General features: G+C 38.1%; 1 protein-coding gene across 1 annotated transcript in view; it reads left to right on the top strand.

Annotated features, from left to right (window-relative positions):
• CCDC81 (coiled-coil domain containing 81) overlaps window positions 1-21,870 on the top strand; it is a 38,033-nt gene that overhangs the window by 2,485 nt on the left and 13,678 nt on the right. Inside the window, exons 2-8 of the mRNA XM_047071971.1 lie at window positions 5,967-6,161; window positions 9,565-9,821; window positions 13,133-13,212; window positions 15,688-15,812; window positions 17,702-17,825; window positions 20,739-20,832; window positions 21,434-21,580. Of these exons, the coding sequence (XP_046927927.1) occupies window positions 5,967-6,161; window positions 9,565-9,821; window positions 13,133-13,212; window positions 15,688-15,812; window positions 17,702-17,825; window positions 20,739-20,832; window positions 21,434-21,580 (1,022 nt within the window). The remainder of the gene's footprint in view (window positions 1-5,966; window positions 6,162-9,564; window positions 9,822-13,132; window positions 13,213-15,687; window positions 15,813-17,701; window positions 17,826-20,738; window positions 20,833-21,433; window positions 21,581-21,870) is intronic.

Raw genomic sequence — 21,870 nt, 5'->3', positions numbered from 1 at the left:
ATGTTCACAAATGATCCCTTGTAAAGGAAATGAGGATAAACTAATCTCAGTAAAGCCCATAAATTAACTTTTCATCATTGTATGTATTAAGTCCTGTGGCTTTCATGTTTTTCCAAAGTTTAGTATTATGTAGTTATAGTATTTAGAAGGTCCCGTCGTCGTTTTGTGGATGTGACCGGGCAAAACTATTGAAGACCACATAGCTAGCAATCTGCAGAGGCAGGAAGTCTGCATGTCTTCAGTGCAACACACTGATCTTTCCACTGAACTATGCTCCTATGCTCTGGGAATATGTTTCTTTGTTCAAATCACTCTTGAATTTTATGTTTTGTATGCCAGTATTTTAATTTTAAAAGATGTCTTATGGGGCGCCTGGGTTGCTCAGTTGGCTAAGCGTCCGACTCTTGATTTTGGCTCAGGTCATGATCTCATGGTTCATGAGTTTGAGCCCACACTGGGCTCTGTGCTGGCAGCGGGGAGCCTACTTGGGATTCTCTGCCTCCCTCTCTCTCTGCCCCTCCCTACTCATGCTCTCTCTCAAAAATAAATAAACATTTTAAAAAATGTGTGTGTGTTGTTTTTAAAAAGATGTCTTATAAAGTCAAGGGAACTTATCTCTTATATTTGGTGTTAGTATCTATTTCAAGCATATATTATTCTACAATTTATAATCATATATAAAATGTAGCATTCTTGCTACCTGGCACTGTGTTTGAAAATATGGTTTTGAATGCATAAAATGTTTAGAATTTGAAGTCAAATGGTGGTTGAACTGAGTATAGAAGGTATGTCTGGGGATTATTTCTTTATAATAATGATTCTAGGTATTTCAATAGTTGATTAAAATAAATAATAACTCCAGTTTTCTCTAAAACATAAAAGTAGCATATCTTTAATTCGCTTTTTAGACTGGATTAAAATTCTTTTTGTTTTACGATTCAGTGATATCCTCTCTGACTTTGGGACGTCAGAAAAAATCAAAGTTAAAAATCATTGTTTGTAAAATTTTCAAATCTATTCCAATTGAAATGCAGGAACCTACAACTTCCCAAAGGGAATGATGTGCATATTTTCTTTTTTCTTCAGTAAGAAACAGCAAATCTCTCAGGGTGCCTGGGTGGCCCAGTTGGTTAAGCGTCCAACTTCAGCTCAGGTCATGATCTTGCAGTTCATAGGTTCGAGCCCCACATCAGTTCTGTGCTGACAGCTCAGAGCTTGGAACTTGCTTTGGATCCTGTGTCTCCCTCTCTCTCTGCTCCTCCCCTGCTTTTGCTCTGTCTTTCTTAAAAATAAACATTAAAAAAATAGCAAATCTCAGTTTAGAATAATAAACTCTGCTTTTATATAATTTTGCCCATTAGATTCTATAGAATAAAACAACATGGCAGTCTTGAATATATCATTCGAATGAAGAAAGATGATCCTCAAATTTCCAGCTAGGCTCAGTCAAGTCTTTTCATTAGGGTTTGGTTGCAAGCTATATAGTTTCTCCTGGCTCTAATTAAATCATTTCCATTTGGTATAGATTGTTTTCCTGAAATTTGAGCTGCATATTGTGAGCCTGGGTAAAAGACTTAACAGTTTTGACTTCATAGTTTTGAAAGGTCTCCATGTAAATCTTTATATGGAGATTCTGTGTTATTAGCAAATTAATGACATTTTTGGTCATGATGAAAAATTTAATTCAGTATCTAATTGGTATTGGTTGAAAGACCTTCTTAGTTCTTAGCAGCCGGAAGTAGAATTCTTTTGTCTATGGTGGTGGAGAGGAATGGGGAATACAGTAGGATGGAGCAGAGTAGAGGAAAGACTTGGTTATAATAAACTGTGTATCTGTGATTTAGAGTGAAGGGTAGGATCTTTTCACCTGGCTCACTGTAGCATGTAGCCCTAGTTTCCTTGGTGGGTGAGTGAATTTCCATCACCCAACTTGTTCCCAGATACCCATGAGAATCATTCACTGCTACTTCTCATTGCCCAAACTACTCCTCCCCTGGCATAGTAATAAAAATATTTATAACCCTGACATGCTGTAATTAAAAGTACAATTTCCCTGCTTTAGGTAGTAGTTTAAACCATTAGAAATAAAAGTTATACCAATAAATCAAGCAATTTCCAAAGTGGGGAAAGAACTAGTCTTTTGCCTCCATCCATATCCCAAAGTGGCAAACTGGTAAATGTCACTGTTCTTGATTTTTTCTTTTTTAAAGTAGGCTCCACACTGGGAGCCCAAGGTGAGGCTTGAACTCATGACCCTGAGATCAAGAGCTGAGATCAAGAGTCGAATGCTTAACTGACTGAGCCACCTAAGCACCCTGTTATTGATCTTTTATTCTGAAAACTAAAACATAACACTCTGGATTTGCAAAGAGTTCATTGGAAAGTGTCTTTAATACACATAATTAGGTTTGGAGTGGAGATGTCAACACTGACTTAATTTTCAGTACTTCTAAATATTAGTTATACCTAGAGTATCCCTTCATATCATGTATTTAACCCTAGTTATTGGCAACTACTTATTTTTCTACCACAGTTTCTTTTTGGAAAACAGCTCAGAACAAGAAAAACATAGAAGACCCCTCTCTGATCATTCAAAACAGATAGTAAGAAGTGTATGCACTGATTCAAATTAAGCCCCTTGGGTCCCTACCCAAAGGTCTGTTGTCAAAAATTATTATTTTAGGGCTGTCTGGGTGGCTCACTTGGTTAAGTGACCAACTCTTGATCTCAGCTGAGGTCATGATCTCACAGTTTGTGAGATCAAGCCCTGTGTTGGGCTCTGCACTGACAGTGTGGAGCCTGCTTGGGATTCTCTCTCTCTGCCTCTCTCTCTTTCAAAATAAATAAACTTTAAAAATATTACTTTAGATATAATATTAGTGTATTTGTTGAAAGCAAAAACAAAGCAGATCAGAAGCAGTAAATTAGGATCAGGCCTGCAGAGCACTAGCAGTAGAGAGACGTAACAGCTGGTAGTCTAACAGTAACAAATGAGAATGAAAAGCAAGTCAAGATTTAAGCAAAAATATGGTGATCATTTTGCAATATATACAAATATCAAATCATTATGTTGTACACCTGACACTATTATTATGTGCCAAACTGAATCTCAATTTAAAAAGAATATATTGTTTTATGGGTTTAGTAATAATGTTATATGGGCTAAGGCATTTAAAGAATATCAAAGACTACTACATGCTACTCAAGGTTGATAGTACACAAAGATTCAGTGCACAAAGCAACTTAGGTCTCTGCTGTCATGGAGTTATCATCTGGGCAGAGTTGTGGAGAAAGATGATACACACACACACACACACACACACACACAATCTCTATAAAGACCCCCCCCCACTGCCCCCAACAAAGAATTAAGCAATAAAAGAAGTATAGAGACACTTAATGCCCAGACAGCAGCCTTTTATGCCTTAATGATGCTTGGCTTTACTTTTGTGTTAAAGAATGTCATAAGAATGAAGGTTTAGGGGTGTCTGGGTGGCTCAGTTGGTTGGGCAACCCACTCTTGGTTTCAGGTCAGTCTGTGACTTGTTGTGGGATCGAGCCCTGTGTCAGGCTACATGCTGAATGTGGAGCCTGCTTGGGATTCTCGCTTGCTCTCTCGCTCTCTCTCCCCCTCCACTGCCCCTCATCTGCCCCTCCCCCACTCACATGTGTGCTCTCTCTCAAAATAAATAAACATTAAAAATAAAATATGGGGCCTGGGTGGCTCAGTTGATTGAGTGTCTGACTTTGGCTCAGGTCATGATCTCATAGTTTGGTTCCAGAGTTTAAGTGCCATGTTAGACTCTGTGCTGACAGCTCAGAGCCTGGAACCTGCTTTGGATTCTGTGTCTCCCCCTCTCTCTGCCCCTCCCCTGCTCATGCTCTGTCTCTCTCTCTCTCTCTCTCTCTCTCAAAAATATATAAACATTAAATAAAATAAAATAAAAAAGAATAAAGTTTTATATTTCAGAGGGCACAGAGTAGACACTCAATAAATACTTTTTGAATCGGTCATTAAGAAAAAAGGGGTAGGGTTAAATAGGTGATAGAGATTAAGGAGCTCACTTGTAATGAGCATCAGGTGTTGTATGGAAGTGTTGAGTCACTAAATTATACACCAGAAACTAATATTACACTTTATGTTAACTAACTGGAATCTAGAGAACTAAAAAAAAAAAAAAAAAAAAAAAAAAAAGACTAGATTATACTTGATTAACTCTATTTATAGGATAAAAGGAACTCTGTCCCACTTCTATAAAGAATAAAAGGAAATGTGTGACAGAGTTCTCTTTATCCTAGGAAGATTTTATTTAAAAATTTGTTGTTATTGTTTTTTTTAAGCACATTTTTGGAATGTAAAATGGTAAGCTTTAGTTACTAGGAAAATTAACTTTTGGGAATGAACTTATTTTCTGTTAATTCTAAATTAATTAGGAATTACTATTGTTTGATTCTGCAGTTCACATTTACTTTTTTATTTATTAGCACTAGATACTATCACATGAGTGCTTACATCAATTATTTTTTATTTCCTTTGAATTTCAGAAGTGTCTACTATCTGGGGGAATGTGTCAGAATTTGTGCAACGACAGCTATCCCTACAAAAGGCAAGATTTATACTTTAAGTTTAATGGAAGAGTCCAAAGGATCTTTCTTCCTTGGTCTTGTATAATTTTGCTGGGAGCAAGATAACAGATTTTAGAGCCATTCAATTTGACTTTCAGTCCTGTGATTTTATGATGCTCACACTATGACTTACAGATAGCAGATTTAGCAAACATGGATTTTATTCTTAGGTAATGAATTTGTAAAAGTTCTCTCTAGTGATACCAAGCAGATCACTGACTAGTCTGGATGTGTGTAGAGGAACTGGATAAATTCTGTTGATCTGTGACCTGATAGTTTCTGGCATTGCTATAGAAGGATGTAGTGCTTCCTGCCATGCCTCTTTGCAGGGAATGGGTTTTAACTGAAATACAAGAAGACAATCTGGGATTGAACTCATCTTGCCAAAAATGAGAAACTTTGCCCAGACTTCAGTTTGGATGCCATGGAACTGGACAGAGATTTGGGGAGTTTGGAGGGAGCTGGGAAATTGTGAAACTTTTATATCCTACTCACAGGTCCCATTATGACAACCCGTGGGCTGAATTCGTCCTTCAAACTTATTTTGTTTGGTCTGATAATTTGAAGTAGTCATCACCAACCTAAAATTTGGAGAGTTTATATAAAGTTTTGGACTTGTTTCTCTTTTCTTGAAAAATCAGCAGATTTAACAACACCAGTTTTCCATTCCTGCATGATGACACTTGGCTGGAGCCAACAATGAGTTCTTCCCTTTGGATGGGGTTTGTACTTTCTAGCCACTGCACTCTGGCTGGCTACCTTCATTCCCTTGCGTTCTTTCGTGGGTGGTGCCTGTAGGCATTTGAGTTTGTAACCCTTGAGGTGTGATATTTCCAGGGAGACAGAGGCCTAGTTTGAGAGCCAAAAGCATTTGCTTCTACCCCTCAGCCAAGATCACTACACTGTAGCAGATGCCTTGGATGCTGGATTGTCTGGTTTTAAGTGAGAGACAAAACCTAAAAGAAGGAATGAGAAAGCAGAGATTCTTACAGTTTTTTAAATTCCTTCTTTCTAATGGTAAATGATTAAAATTCAGAATTTCCCACAATTTAGGATAAGAGGAATCTTAAATATAGATTAAAAGTAGCAATGGCATCCATACAAGTTATCTTAGTCCTCACAGCCTTTGAATGGTAATGGAGATGCAGGATCTGATGTCAGAAGCATTGTAGATCAATATATTACATTTTATACTTACATGAGAACTTAGAATCATGACATACTATAGCTGGAAGAGAGTTTAGAAATCATTGAATATTTAAGGCTTAATTGTTTTCATGGGGTTTTTTGAATAGCGGTACCAAGGGTTATTTTTCCTTACCTCTTCAGTGATTTCTGATTGTTGCTCTTTTTTTTCCCCCCTTCCTTTTTCTTTCAGGGTGTTCAGATTCCAGGGCTTGGAACTTTTACTTTCATGAGACAAAAAATTGACGTGGGAAACAACAAGTTTATTCTGATCCAGAGACCCATATTTATCATGGCAGAGAAGTTAGTACGGACCCATGAACTCAAACAAAACAAAACATACATTCCTGGTAAATCTTTTCAATATTTAAGACATTCTCAGAAAGTTACTGGCCTGGGGATGAAAATGGAAGGGCAAAGTTTGTTCAGTTGCTGCTTTATCAGTTTGTGATTTCAGCTCACTTTTCACATGGTACCTTTGGAAGAGGGAAGGGCCAAGGTGGGAAATGATAGACAGTCTTCCTGCAGGACATTTTAAACCTCAGTAGCTTAAGAGGCAGGCATGGGAAGACTTGATGTGATATCAAGGCACATTTACATGCCACATTACAGAGTTATACAGCCTTTGTTCATTTTTTTAGACCCTCAGAAATTAAAAGTGGTTATAGAGAAAAAGTTAATTAGGGACTGTAATTAGAATTACAGTCCACATTAGCTATGAAAAAGATCACTAACTGTGTTCTATCATATATAATGTACATTATTAAAACTTAGGAGTGAGGTTAATAATTCCATAAAGACTTAATGAATACCTTATATACCTCTCACACCCTAAAATCTTCCTCCCTTGCTTTCTCCCTCCCTCCTTCCCCTTTCCTTCCTTCTGCCTCCCTTCCTTTCTTCCCTCTTTCCACAAATATTTACTGAGAGCCAACTATGTGTTAGGCCTTGTTCCAGGCACTTGAGATATAGTGATAAGCTAAAGGGACATGGTGCCTGACAGAGGATGCTTGCTTACCTTCCAGCTTTGGTGTGTAGACTTGGTAACACCTCCCCTGGTTACTTAGAGGCCTTTGGGGACGTCCTTCCTGATTTTGGGGCTGTATTCATTTTAACCTTCCTTATCATCCCCTCTTGCATTGCACTCCTACGTGGATAGAGACAGTCCACCCCAAATGTCAGCAGGTCAAAAGGCTAAACCTGGCCTTTACGGTAACTTCCCTGAAAGTTAATTTTCAGAGTAACTTACCACCAAAAAATGAAATATTGGAAAACCAAATACCAACAAGTTATACTTAGAATTCATTATGCATATGATCTTTATGGTAGATTTGATGGACTTTTCAGCCATTTTTACCTAGAATTTTATGACAGAAGGCATATAATACCCCAATTCATCAAAAACCTACCAAATAAAGTGAAAATAAAGCCAACTTGTTTTTTTTTTTAACAAAAACATCTTGGATCTCATAGTATAGTCCAGAAAAAGTAGCTTAGATCTATAATTAATTTTTTTACAAGGCTGAAGAAATTTCAGAATTAAATATATATGATTGAATTAATTCACAAGAACAATTCTGTCTCTAGTTTAGCTTTGTGGTTATGAGTCTTCATCATTAATTAAGTAGGTAATTAATTAAACATTATACATTGGTTCTTAAAGATAATCAAGACATGGTCCTTGCTTTGAAGAGCTCAAAATTTAGCATGGGAGATAAATATATAAGCAAATATTTCAACCTGATTAAATGCTGTGAAAGCAGCATTGATCAGAACTAGATTGAATGTAGGGGAGCCCAGAGGAGAGCATGCTTAACTTTGCTCAGGGAGGCTTAGGAAGATGACATATCCCAGGAGGTCTTAAAGAATGATAGGGCTTTGCTGGCATAGAAGCTGTGGGAGATATTTCAGGAACAATAAGAATAATTCAAGAATAAGAATAAGGTACTTCTCTGTGGCCAAGGCATATGATTGTGGAGGCAATTGGAGGGAATTAAGACAAAAGTGGTTGGTAGCAATTAAGTTGTAAGGGGCTATAGGCAGTATGATAAGGACTTTGGGATTCATCCTATAGGCAGTGGGGAGCCATTGAAAGTTTTTGAGCAAGGAACTGTATGTACTAGTCCAGTTTTTAATTTAGGAGGATAGTTCTTTTAATTATAGCAGTTTGATGAAATATAGTAGGAGCCTGATTGCAGTGGCAATCAGGAGGAAGATGAAGGAATCTATTTGTGAGATATTTCGTATGGAGAACTGATGGGATTTGGCTGCCAGTTGAGACTGGTGGGTAGCAAGAAGAAGGAAGGTACGTAGCATGACTCCGATTTATTGGAAAATAGATGTACGTTTTTGTCATTAACACCTTAGGGAAGCAAGGGGGAAGGCAGGTTGGGGTGATAGATAAAATAATGAGTTAGCTTTTGGACATGTTAAATTTGAAATTCCTGTAGGGATACGTAGGTGGAGGTAGTTCCAGAGCTCAGGTGAGGGATGGAGACTAGAGGTCAGGATTTGGAAAAATTTACCTAGGAGAAGATATAAAGTAAGAGAAGGCGACAGACAAGGACAAAGTCTTGTTTAAAAACAACAACAACAGAAAACAGCACAACAAAACACCATCTTATCAGAAGTAGATGAGGAAGGAAATCAGCAAAGGAAACCAAGAAAGAGGAAATTGGAGAACCAAGAGTGGTGCCATGGATACAAGAGCATAGAGAGGGCACGGTCAATGGAGGTTACAGAGAGGTCATGAGATTAAGATTTGCAATGCATCCATTGGCTTGTCCATTATGAGATGATAGTGTCCCTACTGAAGTAAGTGGGCTAGAAGACAGATTGAAGAGAGACATTGGATAAATGGGAGGGAACAATCCATAGGCAGGCAATATAGCATTTTCTTTTAAGAACTTCATTAAAAAAATGGAGGGAGGTGGTATAGAATCACCATCAAATTGTACAGAAGACCATGGCTGATATAGGGAAGCTTGTGTTTTGCAGATATTAATCTTCATCATCCAGCACCATTGGGCACTTGGAAAGCTATAAATTAATGCTTGCTCAATGAATGTTTAGAATGTTCTTCTTTCTATCCTGTTCCTCTATTAGTGGATCTTGTTACTGCCTCTTTTCGGATTTATTATCTTGATCGCCTGTGTTATTTATCCCCTTTTTTGACTGGTGATCTGTTCTTGTGGAATAGACCCTATGCTTATTTTTATGCTAGATATACCATATTCCTTTGCAATGTCATTTAGGGATTCATTAGGGAGAAAAAGCAAGTTATCCAGTCTGATACCCTCTGATAAGACACTTTCATTTGAAGGTAACATCTACTGAACTATCTTTTCAAAACACTTGACATTTATGGATATTTATAAACATTTAAAAATGATGTGATAATTGGAGGAGACAGGCAAGTGTATTGCTTCAGTATGTCCTGAGAGATAAGAGGGCTGAAAACTTCAGAAAACCCTCTGATGAAGAAATGCAGTTAGTTATTACATTGTCTCCAAGGGAAAATCAAAAGCTTGTCTGGAATTTGCTTAGAAACCTAATTGTTCTTATTGTGAGCAAAATATATACTTTTAAGGAAAATTGTACTGATTACTGTCTATTGTTAGGGTACAACTAAGGACTTAACATGGACAATTCTATTTTTGAGTATTAAGAATCAGATAATTATTTGTGAGTGTATATGATATGACCTTGTTGTAATTTACACTTCCTTTCTCCCACCCTGTCTTTCTCCTCTAGCTGATATTCCCGTTGTTCCACTTAATTTTGTCACGATATCCCTGCAGGGTCCATTTAGCAGGGATACAGTGGAAAGCTGTGTGAAAGAAACTTTGCTTTTTTTATCACGATCCATTTCCACCAAACCAAATGTGGAGTTTACTTTCAAAGGAATCGGGATCCTCACGATTAAAGGCGGCAAAGTGAAGATGAGATTTTATAAGGATTTCCTTTCTAAAATGGATGGAACTGGGGCTTTGGCAGAAGCCCTCACAAATGTAAGTTAATGTTTTCCTTCTCCACACCCCTCTCCCAATCAAAACTTTGAATTACCTGTGTGTCATTATTAAGAAAAATTCAGGTTGACATTTTATTTATTATTTTTTTTTAATTTTTTTTCAACGTTTATTTATTTTTGGGACAGAGAGAGACAGAGCATGAACGGGGGAGGGGCAGAGAGAGAGGGAGACACAGAATCGGAAACAGGCTCCAGGCTCTGAGCCATCAGCCCAGAGCCCGACATGGGGCTCGAACTCACAGACCGCGAGATCGTGACCTGAGTTGAAGCCGGAAGCCTAACCGACTGCGCCACCCAGGCGCCCCTATTTATTATTTTTTTAAATGTTTATTTATTTTGAGAGAGCGTGGGCACGCAAGTTGGGGGGACAGAGAGAGAGGGAGGGAGAAAATCCCAAGTAGGCTCCACACTGTCAGCATGCAGCCTGATGTGGGGCTCTATCTCAGGAACTATGCGATGGTAACCTGAGTTGAAATCAAGAGTCAGACACTTAACTGACTGAGCCACCCAGGCGCCCTGGGTTGATGTATTTTAAATGGCACTTACCCCAAGTGCAAAAAAATGCTTGTTTATAGATGGTTAACTCTTTAACAAAAAGGTTAGAAGGGCAAAGAAACTTTAAGTTTTGAGTCAATACCAACTGAAAAATATAAATAGTAATAAAAGCGTTCATAATTCTGAATACTTTATAGTACCATATAGTGTTTAAAAATTCTTCCATATCTATTATTTCATTTGAGTTTGAAAACATTATAAAACTGGCATTATTATCATCCTGATTTTACAAATGAGAAAAATGAAGGTTCAGAGAGATTATGTGGGAAGCCTGAAATCAGAGTGCTAATAAGTGGTAGAACCAGACTTCCTAATGGCTCTTTTTTTTTGGCTGGTTATAGCATTTATTTACTTATTTATTTATTTATTTATTTATTTATTTATTTAGAGTGCACAAACAGCGGAGGGGCAGAGACCATGAGAGAGAGAATCCCAAGCAGACTCCATGCTCAGCATGGAGCCCGGGGTAGGGTTTGATCTCATTAACTGTGAGACAAGATCAAGAGTTAGATGCTTAACCCACTGAGCCACCTAGGTGTCCTTATGGTATTTTATTTTAATGACAGTCTACAATAAATCGAGTCATGGAAATGTATCTTTAGCTTTTAATTTGCCATACTGTGGAAGAAATTTCATAATTGACCCCATCATTATTATTCAGTAGCTGGTATGACCTTCATGCTAAGTTGGACATAGCAGAGTTTAAGGAGGTAGTGAAACAGTTAATCACCAGAACTAACTGAATGCTTAGTGTGCCTTAAGAATGAATAAAATTGGTACAAATGAATTATATTATCATAGAATGTTATAAAATCCTGGGTCCCATAGAGCAAAAGCCTGATTTTTTTTTTTTTTAATTTTTTTTTTTTCAACATTTATTTATTTTTGGGACAGAGAGAGACAGAGCATGAACGGGGGAGGGGCAGAGAGAGAGGCAGACACAGAATCGGAAACAGGCTCCAGGCTCCGAGCCATCAGCCCAGAGCCTGATGCGGGGCTCGAACTCACGGAGCGCGAGATCGTGACCTGGCTGAAGTCGGACGCTTAACCGACTGCGCCACCCAGGCGCCCCATCAAAAGCCTGATTTTTAAGTGAAAGACTATAAAATGAAAGTCTATAAATACGGTCTAATTCTACTCTCTACTCTCTAATTTCCTCTTTCATGGAGCTCTGGGATGGGGATTTAAGAGTTGTGCATAATGAAGCTCTTGGTGTTTTCTGCACAATCTGGCTTCATGTAGGATTTTAAAGATAGGCACTAACCCTGTGTATGTAAAGTGGAAACACGCAGCTATCACCCTCCCATTTCCATGAAAATACAGCAGAAGCAAGGCCAAAGTGCTGGCCCATGTCTAATCTTCAGGGATTCTACAGAACTTTGTAGCTTTAATAACATGTTTATAAGAGAGGACAGCCTGCTGCACTCTAAGACATAACTTTGAAGGAGCATTTTCCAGAAGTAGTCATCCCGAGAGATATTCTATGAAAAAAGGATCTGGAGACCAAAGCAGATGGAGGGCTGCTGCATATATCACCCTCCTGGACAGAAGCACAAAACACACTGGCATGTTAAAGGATCTGAGAAGTCTGCTTTAACTGACTGAATCATGAATCGTGGAACTTTTGGTTAATCCAAGGCTTGTTAACAGCAAAAATCACATTTTGGGGGGATGCCTGGGTGGCTCAGTTGGTCCGACTTGGGCTCAGGTCATGATTTTGCGGTTTGTGAGTTCGATCCCCTCGTCGTGCTCTGTGCTGACAGCTGAGATCCTGGAGCCTGCTTTGGATTCTGTGTCTCCCTCTCTCTCTGCCCCTCCCCCACTTGTGCTCTGTCTCTATCAAAAATAAATAAAATGTAAAAAAAAATTTTTTTTAAAAATCACATTTTGGGAAATTGCTATAAAGTGGTGAGAGTGATTCTTTCCCCCCAAATGTCCCATAACTTAAACCTGAGTGTTGTTCTGCAGAGTAGTTCTCTTGGGAAGCTGTAGGTTTATTTCAATGATGCTGCTTTTGCTGGAACCATATTTAAAACTTCTTTTTGCTAATTCCCTTCAAAGCCTTTTGTAAACCATATCATTCCAAAAATAATTTTGGATTTCTATACTAGTATAATGTAATAATGTCATTCCTGTAAAATGTGATAATAATTATAATAGCTGCTATTTGTTGAGTGTTTATTATGTGCCAGCCACTTACATACAGTACCTCATAAAAATTCTATGAATTAGATCCTGTTATTCCCACATACTCAGGGTTTAAGGTTACATAACTTAACAGTGTGGGGATGTGAACATGAATCCACGTGACTTCAAAGCCCTTCTCTTACCCTTCTCTTAGAGTTATTTGGGTCAAGAGTGGAATTGGCTTCCTTGCTCATTTTCCTCATAGTTTCAAATAAGTCAGCTCTCCTCTTAAAGATGTATAAAAGAAGCCATCAACTCTGAAGGTAATTTCCAAAGAGGAAATGGTTTGAGAAAAGGCAGCATCAGTGGAATTGGTATGGGACTATCCACGGTGATAAATGAGATAATTCCTCTTTGGATTTTAAGCTCTAGACTTTAAGCACTAAAAAAATATAAATAAATAAATAAATAAATAAATAAATAAATAAATAAGAAATAACAATAGAGAGTATCATGGTAGCCTTGCCTCTGAGACTGCCTATAGCTTTGATTTGTATGTGTCCTAGACCACTGCCCCAAGCATAACCTTTCTCTTTCTCTGTCCTCCAGAGGCCTGGCACTGTGGACTCTGTGTTGTCCAGCAGAGAGAGCTCAGAGAAGCAATCCAAGTGTGGGTGTGCATTTGCAAGGTCAGTGTTTTGCTCCACAGGTTCCTCCAGGCACAGCAATCCTTGTTGATTTATTAATGTGATTGGGTAGTGTTTCTCATCTTTTCTGGCTCATGCTCCTTTTAGTGTTCTCTCTCTTTCAGTGTTCCAGCAAAGAAGGATTTGTTGCATACACTTTCCATAGTTAAGTTAGAAAGCAATGGCCAGTTAGACTATTTTTATTTATGATAATTCAACAACTCTATACATTACTTGGTGCTTATCATGATAAATGTACTCTTAATCCCCTTTATTTCACCCATGCTTCACCCACCTCCCCTCTGGAAACCACCAGTTTGTTCTCTGTATTTAAGAATCTGCTTTTTTGTTTGACTCTTCTTTTCTTTTGTTATTTGTCTTGTTTCTTAAGTTCCACATATAAGTGAAATGATATGGTGTTTATCTTTGTCTGTCTGGCTTATTTAATTTAACATTATACCCTCTAGGTCCATCTAGACTATTCATTTTTAAAACTACTCTTAGCTCCCTAGAAACTCTGATACTACCTCCCATCAATTTTAGTCCCTGCAATATTAGTGCAATTCTTCTCATCTTCTGGGCTTTCCTCTACCTTCCATCATTTCCTCTGAACTAGCTTTCTCTTTCTGCAGTCTAGCTCACCTGTCTGAGCTCTGATTCTTACCACTCAAGTGGTTAGAGAGATAAGGTAGAATAAAGGAACAACTTTATCCCAAGAGTGCAGTGGGTTTTAGTGGTGGCTGCTGACAATGATTATAATAATGATACTGATAATAATAATAATAATAATAATAATAATTGTCATCTATGGAATATTTACTACTGTAGATGTCAGGTGCTATTAAGCACTTTCTCAATATTATTGCACTTAATTTTCACTTTAGCTATTTGAGATGTGTATTTAATTTTATCCATTTTATAGAGGTGCAAAATTGTAATTTTAATTTTTTTTTCTTTTAATAAGTGAAACAACATGGTGCAGTATTAAGAACACTGGAATAGGGGGCACCTGGGTGGCTCAGTCAGTTGAGTGTCCAACTTTGGCTCAGGTCATGATCTCGTGGTTTGTGGGTTTGAGCCCTGCATCAGGCTCTGTGCTGACAGCATGGAGCCTGGAGCCTGCTTTGGATTCTGTGTCTCCCTCTCTCTCTGCCCTTGCCCTACTCATGGTCTGTCTCTCTCTCTCAAAAGTAAATAAACATTTAAAAAAATTTTTTAAAAAGAACACTGGAATAGGAGTCAGGAGACTTGTTTTTTTTTTTCCCCCAGTTTAGCTGTCACTCACTCATTGTGTACCCTTAATCATGTTCTTAATCTTAATTGCTATGCCATTAACTATTACGCTTTTCAGGTGGAGGAAGTTTGGGGAATAACAACCAGCTTCCCAGAGTATTATTTTCTCATGGTTTTTTAATCTGTGACATCCTCCTGTGTTAGTTGGTTTGGAAAAACCCCCTCTAGGAAGGACTGTATGACATACCTCAAAATCAGTATGAGGGTCAGAATAAACATTAGAGATTAGTTAGTCTAGACCCTTAATATTGTGGATGAAATGGACAAACAACTGAGTGGCCAAGCTAGAAATAAAACCATGGCTCCTGACTGTTCCACTATTCTTTCCATTGTACCATGTTGCCTTACTCATTAAAAATAAATCAATGGATTCAAAATAATTTTATTGTGATTGTATTTTGGAAGGCAAATTTGGCTGCCCCCTTGGACATATTTTGGCTGAAGCATTACAGGAGGGAAATAATTGCAATGGGTCAAGAACAGAGATGGAAGCTCCTGTTAACTAGAGAGCCTAGAGATGGACCGGAGAACTCAAATACTCAAAATAGTTGTAGATGTTTTATTCATGTGAAGTTTGGTCCCTGAATTTACTGGAAGTACCACCCCTCCCCCACTGCCCTCTCTCCTGCTTACACCTCTAACCCAGCATTCCATACTTGAGACCACAGAAAACCTACAACTACATGCACCAGCTGAACACATCCATTCCCCCATTGTGCTTTTGCAAGTCCCTCACTTTTGCCTGGGGAAAGGATGGAGCTGTGGGGAGGAGAAAGAGGGAGGGGAGGAGCAGTTATTTCTGGGCATATTTTGGTCTCTGCCTACCAGGCTGTGAATCTTTGCCTTTAAGTCATCCAACAGCCACCTTTCACTGTCACCTCTATGCATCCGGTTACAGAACTAGAAAAGACAGCTGGGTTCAAACTGAGACCAAACCCAAAGCTTAAATCCCTCAATTTATCTTCATAAGAGCTGCTTTTGAGGCCTCAGTACTGAGAGGGGAGGTCTTGGTTGGCTCCCAAACTTAGCCTGAAAGAGAGCCTCAGTAAATCAAAGCACTTGCCCCCTTGAGAGAAGTGGGTGTATTTCAGAACCAGATAGCTAGCTGGGTTGCTTCTAAGGATTGAAAGTTCACACATTCACCTATTCAGGCCCAGAGCAGTAAACATCATGGCTTGTTTCTAGGATTGAGATCAAGACGTTGGACAAAAAACCACCTATGGAGACCATTGTAGAGGAAGATGAAAATGAAATGAATGGACAAGAGAAGTGCGAATTAAAAGACCATCCAAGCAAAGAAGGCGTCAGAGGTAGGCCAATATTGCTACCATATTGATGGTAGCCCAGCCATATTGCTTAGTGACTTCTATGCTCAAAATAAATAAAGTTAGAATCATGAATAATTACTGTATTCTTCTTTCTAACATATATCTTCTATTCCTGGAATCTTGTATCTCATCTTAACCACTTTTTGACTCTCAGGCTTTTAGACTATGATCTCTTTGCTGGTTCCCCATTACTTAAAGAGGTCAAAATTCATATGCCTACAGGGTCCAGTCAGATAATGTAAATGCATGAAGTGGGTTGCATTTAACATGATAGGGTGACATGTTAGCATAAATAATAATTTTTATGAAAAATGGAGAATGGAAGTTTTGCATCTTTGGCTTAATATAAGGTGGCTGGATTTTCATATCTGTGTCTTCATTTAATCTGTTATGATATGTTTGTGTTGGTTGAAGCATATGAAGAAAATCCTAGGATTTCAAAGACTTTTGGAAAGGATCCTAGGGATCCTTAGGGGTTGCCATGCCACCCTTTGGAAACTTCCTTTAGGAGATTATTGCTTTGTAGGCAACACACTAATTGACGTTGAAGCAAAAAATGCTGATAGAGCCAAAAAAAACCCCATGTCAGTGGGTAAACATTGGCTTGTGGATATTGTTTTTGCAACATGTGGCCTACAGGATTACATGTAAACTGTTAGCCTAATATTCACATGCTTTTGTGTCTGTAACCTCATCTGTCACTGTTTCCTATAGATTCCTTCTCTGAGCAGAATTGTCTATTTATGTCCTTCTAACACATCTTGTCCTTCCCTGACTTCATGTTTTTGTTCATTCTTTTTCTCTTGCCTAGAATGTCCTTCCTTTTCTTATAGTCTAGCCCAATCCTACTCACCTCTTAGCATCATTTTTACATCGCACTTACTCCATGAACACTTCTCTCATCACTGGATTCTAAAGTGTCTTCTTTCATCTCTAAACATGGCAGACCCTTAAAGATAGCACCATCAATTGGAATGTAGACGTTTTTCATCATTGCCCTGAGTTGCTATTTATGCAATGTATGCAAAGCGACTTAGCATTGTAGGCACGTAATAAGACCTCCACGATGAGAGCTCTTGGGGTTTTTGTCTATATCTTATTTTTCTCTACAACTATAGATCTTCCCCAATTTAACGATGGGGTTATGTTCAGGTTAACCCATTATAAGTTGAAACTATCATAAGCTGACAATGTGTTTAATACATCTAACCTACTGAACATTATAGCTAGCCTGTCTGAAATGTGTCATCTAGCCTACATTAGCCTATAGTTGGACAAAATCACCTAACACAAAGCCTATTTTATAATAAAGTATTGAATATCTTATGTAACTTATTGACTACTGGAAGTGAAAAACAGACTGGTTGCATGGGTACAGAATAGCTGGAAGTGTATCGCTTGTTCACTCTCCTAACTGTGGCTGGCTGCCTGCTGCAGCTTGCTGGGCCGCCCAGCATCCCCCAAGGGAATGTTTTGTCACATATCACTAGTCCAGGGAAAGATCACAATTCAAAATTCAAAGTGCAGTTTGTACTGCATGCACATTGCTTTACACCATCAAAAGCCAAAGTCACAAATCATAAGTCAAACCATTATTAAGTTGAGAACTTTCTGTATATCTTTTGAAAGATCTTGAAGGGCAAAGACTTGCCTCTTGTATTTTCTAAAGTGACTAGCCAGTGTCTTGCACGTAATAAATATACAAAAAAATATTTGTTTGAATCACACTAGGGCAAGGGACAATAATTTAAGATAAGAAATGTATCTTATATATAAATTTTCCTGGGTAAAATAACGAGTTTTAAAAATTAGTTAAGTACAAAACCACCCATTTAAAGTTGAAAGGAAACTTGGTTTCATTCATTTTACAGAGATCATAACACACAAGAGACTTCGAGAAAAACATGCTCTCTCTCCTTTCAAAGTGACAAACATCAGCTTTCCAAACACGGTGGAGCAGAATGTTAGTGGTGGTAAGAGTGTGAACCACGAAAGGTAATGCATTGGTATTTTATCTGGTGTCTGTTACTAAATATATTTTTGAGTTATATCTTGATGCAGGGAATTTAAATGAGTGTTTATTCATTCCTTCATTCTGTATCCTTGAGTACATTCTACCTGTTAGGTGATTGGGATAATAGATTCAGTCAGGGCTCATAATCTAGTGGGAAAGCCAGGCATACATAGAGTGATAAATTATGACTCAGTAGGATAAACACTATGACAGAGGTGGAAACAAAATAGCACAGGGGAGAGAACATCTAACTCTCTTGTGGATTTGGGAAAATTTCCCTTGTTTTCTGAGTGCTTGGATATTATGATATAACATAGTTTCATTATTTGGGTCAAATTGGAAAGCAGTTTTGCTAAACATGGCTGGCATTCAATAAACATTCTTTGAATGAATGAATGTATTACAATTCATTATGGTCATGTCTTCTAACAATGTTATGTCAAAAGATTTCTATTTTCATTTTTTTTTAAGTTTACTTATTTGTTTTGAGAGAGAGAGAGAGAGAGCAAGCAAAGGAGAGTCAGAGAGAGGAGAGAGAGAATTCTAAGCAGGCTCCACACTGTCAGTGCAGAGCCTGATGTGGGGCTTGAAGTCACAAACCATGAGATCATAACCTGAGCCGAGATCAAGAGTCAGATGCTTAACTGACTGAGCCACCCAGGCACCCCAAAAGATTTCTATTTTCTTTTTTTTTTTTTAACACACTTTTTTTTAAAGTTTATCTTTTACTAATTTTGAGAGATGGAGAGCAAGTGGGGTAGGGGCAGAGAGAGAGGGAGACAGAATCCCAAGCAGGGCTCGATCTCAGGAACTGTGAGATCATGACCTGAGCTGAAATCAAGAGTCAGATGCTCAGACTGAGCCACCCAGGCACCCCAAGTAGGACACTTTTTAAAACCTCAAATTAGTCAACCATACTCAAGTTATCTATTGAGCATTGATTATTTACACTGCACTGGGCTAGCAAATTTGAATTTGTTAATGTGTCACAATGTATCAGCTATCATATGTGTGATTTATGCACTCTGTGGTACTAAAGTCATGTTCAAAACCCTGGGGATGCTTGTTTTGAATAATCTCATGGTTATGAAAGATAATTGTGAATTAAATGTCTTGTACTTTGGAATTTAGTTCAATCCAACAGACACTGAGCACCACAGTATGCTGGGCATTACTTTAGACACCAAAGACACAGAGCTGTAAGACATATAAAAGACATATAAACAGTCTCTTAGGGAGACTGACACTAAAGAAGTAGTACACATGGTAAAGACAACAAAAGAAAGTACAGGAGCTGCAAGGAGGAGGGAGTAATTAATTGTTAGGGCTTATTGGTGGAGGCTTCCTATAGATGTTGACCAAAAAATGGTTGGTTGTGTGTGTGTGTGTGTGTGTGTGTGTGTGTGTAATGTGTATCACAGAAATTTTGAAAAATGAGAAAAGGAATAGATACAAAAAAATCACCCATTATACATATATTTATATTTGAAACATATACACACATTTTAAGTACAACTGAGATCATATCATATGAAACTTTGTTATACTCAACAATAAGTGGTTAACATTTTCCCATGGCTTTGAATGTCCCAGAACATGAACAAATAATTGCACATCATTTCATTAATTAAACCTTTTGTTTAACTCATCTCCTTTTGGATATTTAGATTATTTTTAGTTTTTTAATATTATAAACCATACTGTGACAATATAGCTACACATAATTCTCTGCATGCACCTGAATATTCTATAGAATAAAAACTTTAAAGTAAAATTTTAGAGGTAAGAGATGAACCCATTTTTCATGCCTTTGATACATGCTACCAATTATTCTCAGGAAGGTTATATCAAATTATCTTCCCAGTAGCAGAAATATGAGGGACTGCTGTCTTCTCCATAGTTTTATTAATACTGGACATTGTTACCCAGGGTAAAAGCCAGAGCCCTTGCCATGGCCTCCAAGAGCCTGTTTGGTCTCTGATCTCTCTCCTACTTTCTGTCTGCTATCTCATCTTTCACTGGCTACTTTGAGCACAGGTACACTCCCACCTCAAGGACTTTGTACTCATTCACTCTGCCTGGAATGCTTTTTGCATCAGATATTTGATTATTATTAACCCCTCCTTCTTTCAGCTATTTACTGAAATATCACCTTCTTGGTACATCTTACATGGGCGTTCTGTTTTATGGTTAACTACTCCATCCCTCCAGCATTGTAGGGCATTTATCACCTTCACACATTCTATTTTTTAAATAAGTTTATTATTTTGAGAGAGAGAGTATGTGTGTGAGCGGGGGAGAGGCAGAGAGATAGGGAGAGAATCACAAGCAGACTCCAATACTCAGAGCAGAGCCTGATGTGGGGCTAAATCCCACAACCCTGAGACTATAACTTGAGCCGAAATCAAGAGTCAGATGCTCAACTGACTGAGCCACCCAATCACATATACTATTGAATTGACTTACTTGTTTATCAGCAGGCTGTCAGTTCTTATCAGAATGTTAATTCCATAAGGACAAGGATTTCTTTTTCTTATTTTTTTTTTGTATATTTTGTTCTTTACTGCATCTCCCATGCCTAAAATAGTGCATATAATAAGCACAATACATTTTGTAGAATGAATACGTTTTATACCCATTTCATAGCATTGGTAACTGAGATTTTTTGCAAGATGACCCAGGTTGCCTAATGCCAGTCAACTTGTAAGCAAAAAAGCTGGGATTCAAACCCCAGTTTATTTGACACAAACCATGGATTCTTAACCTCAATACATATAGATCCTCTGAGAAAGATCGCTAAGATTATTTTTCTTTCCCTTATATTTGTACTTCCCAAATTATCATAGCTCATGTCAGACTTTTAAACATTAATTCATGTTGCACTGTTTTTATAGCTTATCATCTCCACGTTATTTGAAAGATTACAATAAAATGAAGCATAACATTTCTCCAGCCACTGGTTGCCAGGATCATACTAAGGCAGGGCAGGTACAGTGTCTTCAAACAAAGTTATCTTTCTGTTTCTGACTTCTGTTTCTCAGTAAGAGTTATGGGAATTGCTTTTTTTTTTCAATGTATGGATATGGTTCAAATACTCAGGACCCCAAATTAGACTCCAATAAACATATCTATTATTAAAATCTACTAGGGTTAACACAAGTAGGGTTGGTATATCTCTTTCTAATTTTCACTTGCTACAAATACATTTCTTTTTTGAGGTAAAGAGAGGGTGCAGTGAGCAAGGGCAGAGGGGGGGGGGAGAGAGAGAGAAGTGGGGCTCACCCAATGCAGGACTCGAACTTGCAAACCATGAGAGATCATGACCTGAGCCAAAGTCAGATACTTAACTGACTGAACTACCCAGGCCCACCTGCTATAAATACTTTTGATCAAATGAGAGTTCAGTAAATCTTCTTGGATATTTGTGGAGCCCACTTTGCAAGACTCATGTTTCTAATTGCCATCAATACATTCGTTTATAGAGTATGTTGCTTGACATACTCAGTCTCTGGAAAGCTTGTGAAGGGAATGTGAAGGAAAACAAGTAAAAGGCAAAAAACTCAGTTTGTCTTCAAACTCGGTATTGTAGGAATTGTGTTATGTGTGTTTGCAACGAGCGCTGCGCAATTTGCCACGACACCACAGCAGTGAGAGGAAGAGAGGGGAGAGAGAAAATGAGCAACACATTCGGCAGTATCAAATGATGAAGGATCAAGAGGAGCTCCAGAAACACCAGGTAGTTCAACACTCCGACTGAAGAATGGGACCGTAGGAACATGATTTTAAAGGGCCACGTTAAATGCCCCATCATATGTCTGTACTGTAATGTATTTAATCATTTCCTTATTGTTGGACTAAAACTTGGGTTGTATGCAAGTTTTCATAATAGTGAGCAACACTGGGATGAATGTCCAAGCAGCTGAATGTTTGTACCTGCCACTGATTTCTCCCTCTCCCCAACCCCCAAGGACTTAGTTTTAAAGGTGGAACTCCTGGATTTATATGGTTTTATTTGTGATTTCTAAT

Source organism: Lynx rufus, unplaced genomic scaffold (assembly GCF_022079265.1).
Source record: "Lynx rufus isolate CCGP_SWC_20201006 ecotype Redwood Valley unplaced genomic scaffold, mLynRuf1.p SCAF_9, whole genome shotgun sequence".
In the NCBI taxonomy this organism is placed as follows: Eukaryota; Metazoa; Chordata; class Mammalia; order Carnivora; family Felidae; genus Lynx; species Lynx rufus.
This window is presented reverse-complemented; position numbering and strand designations above follow the sequence as displayed.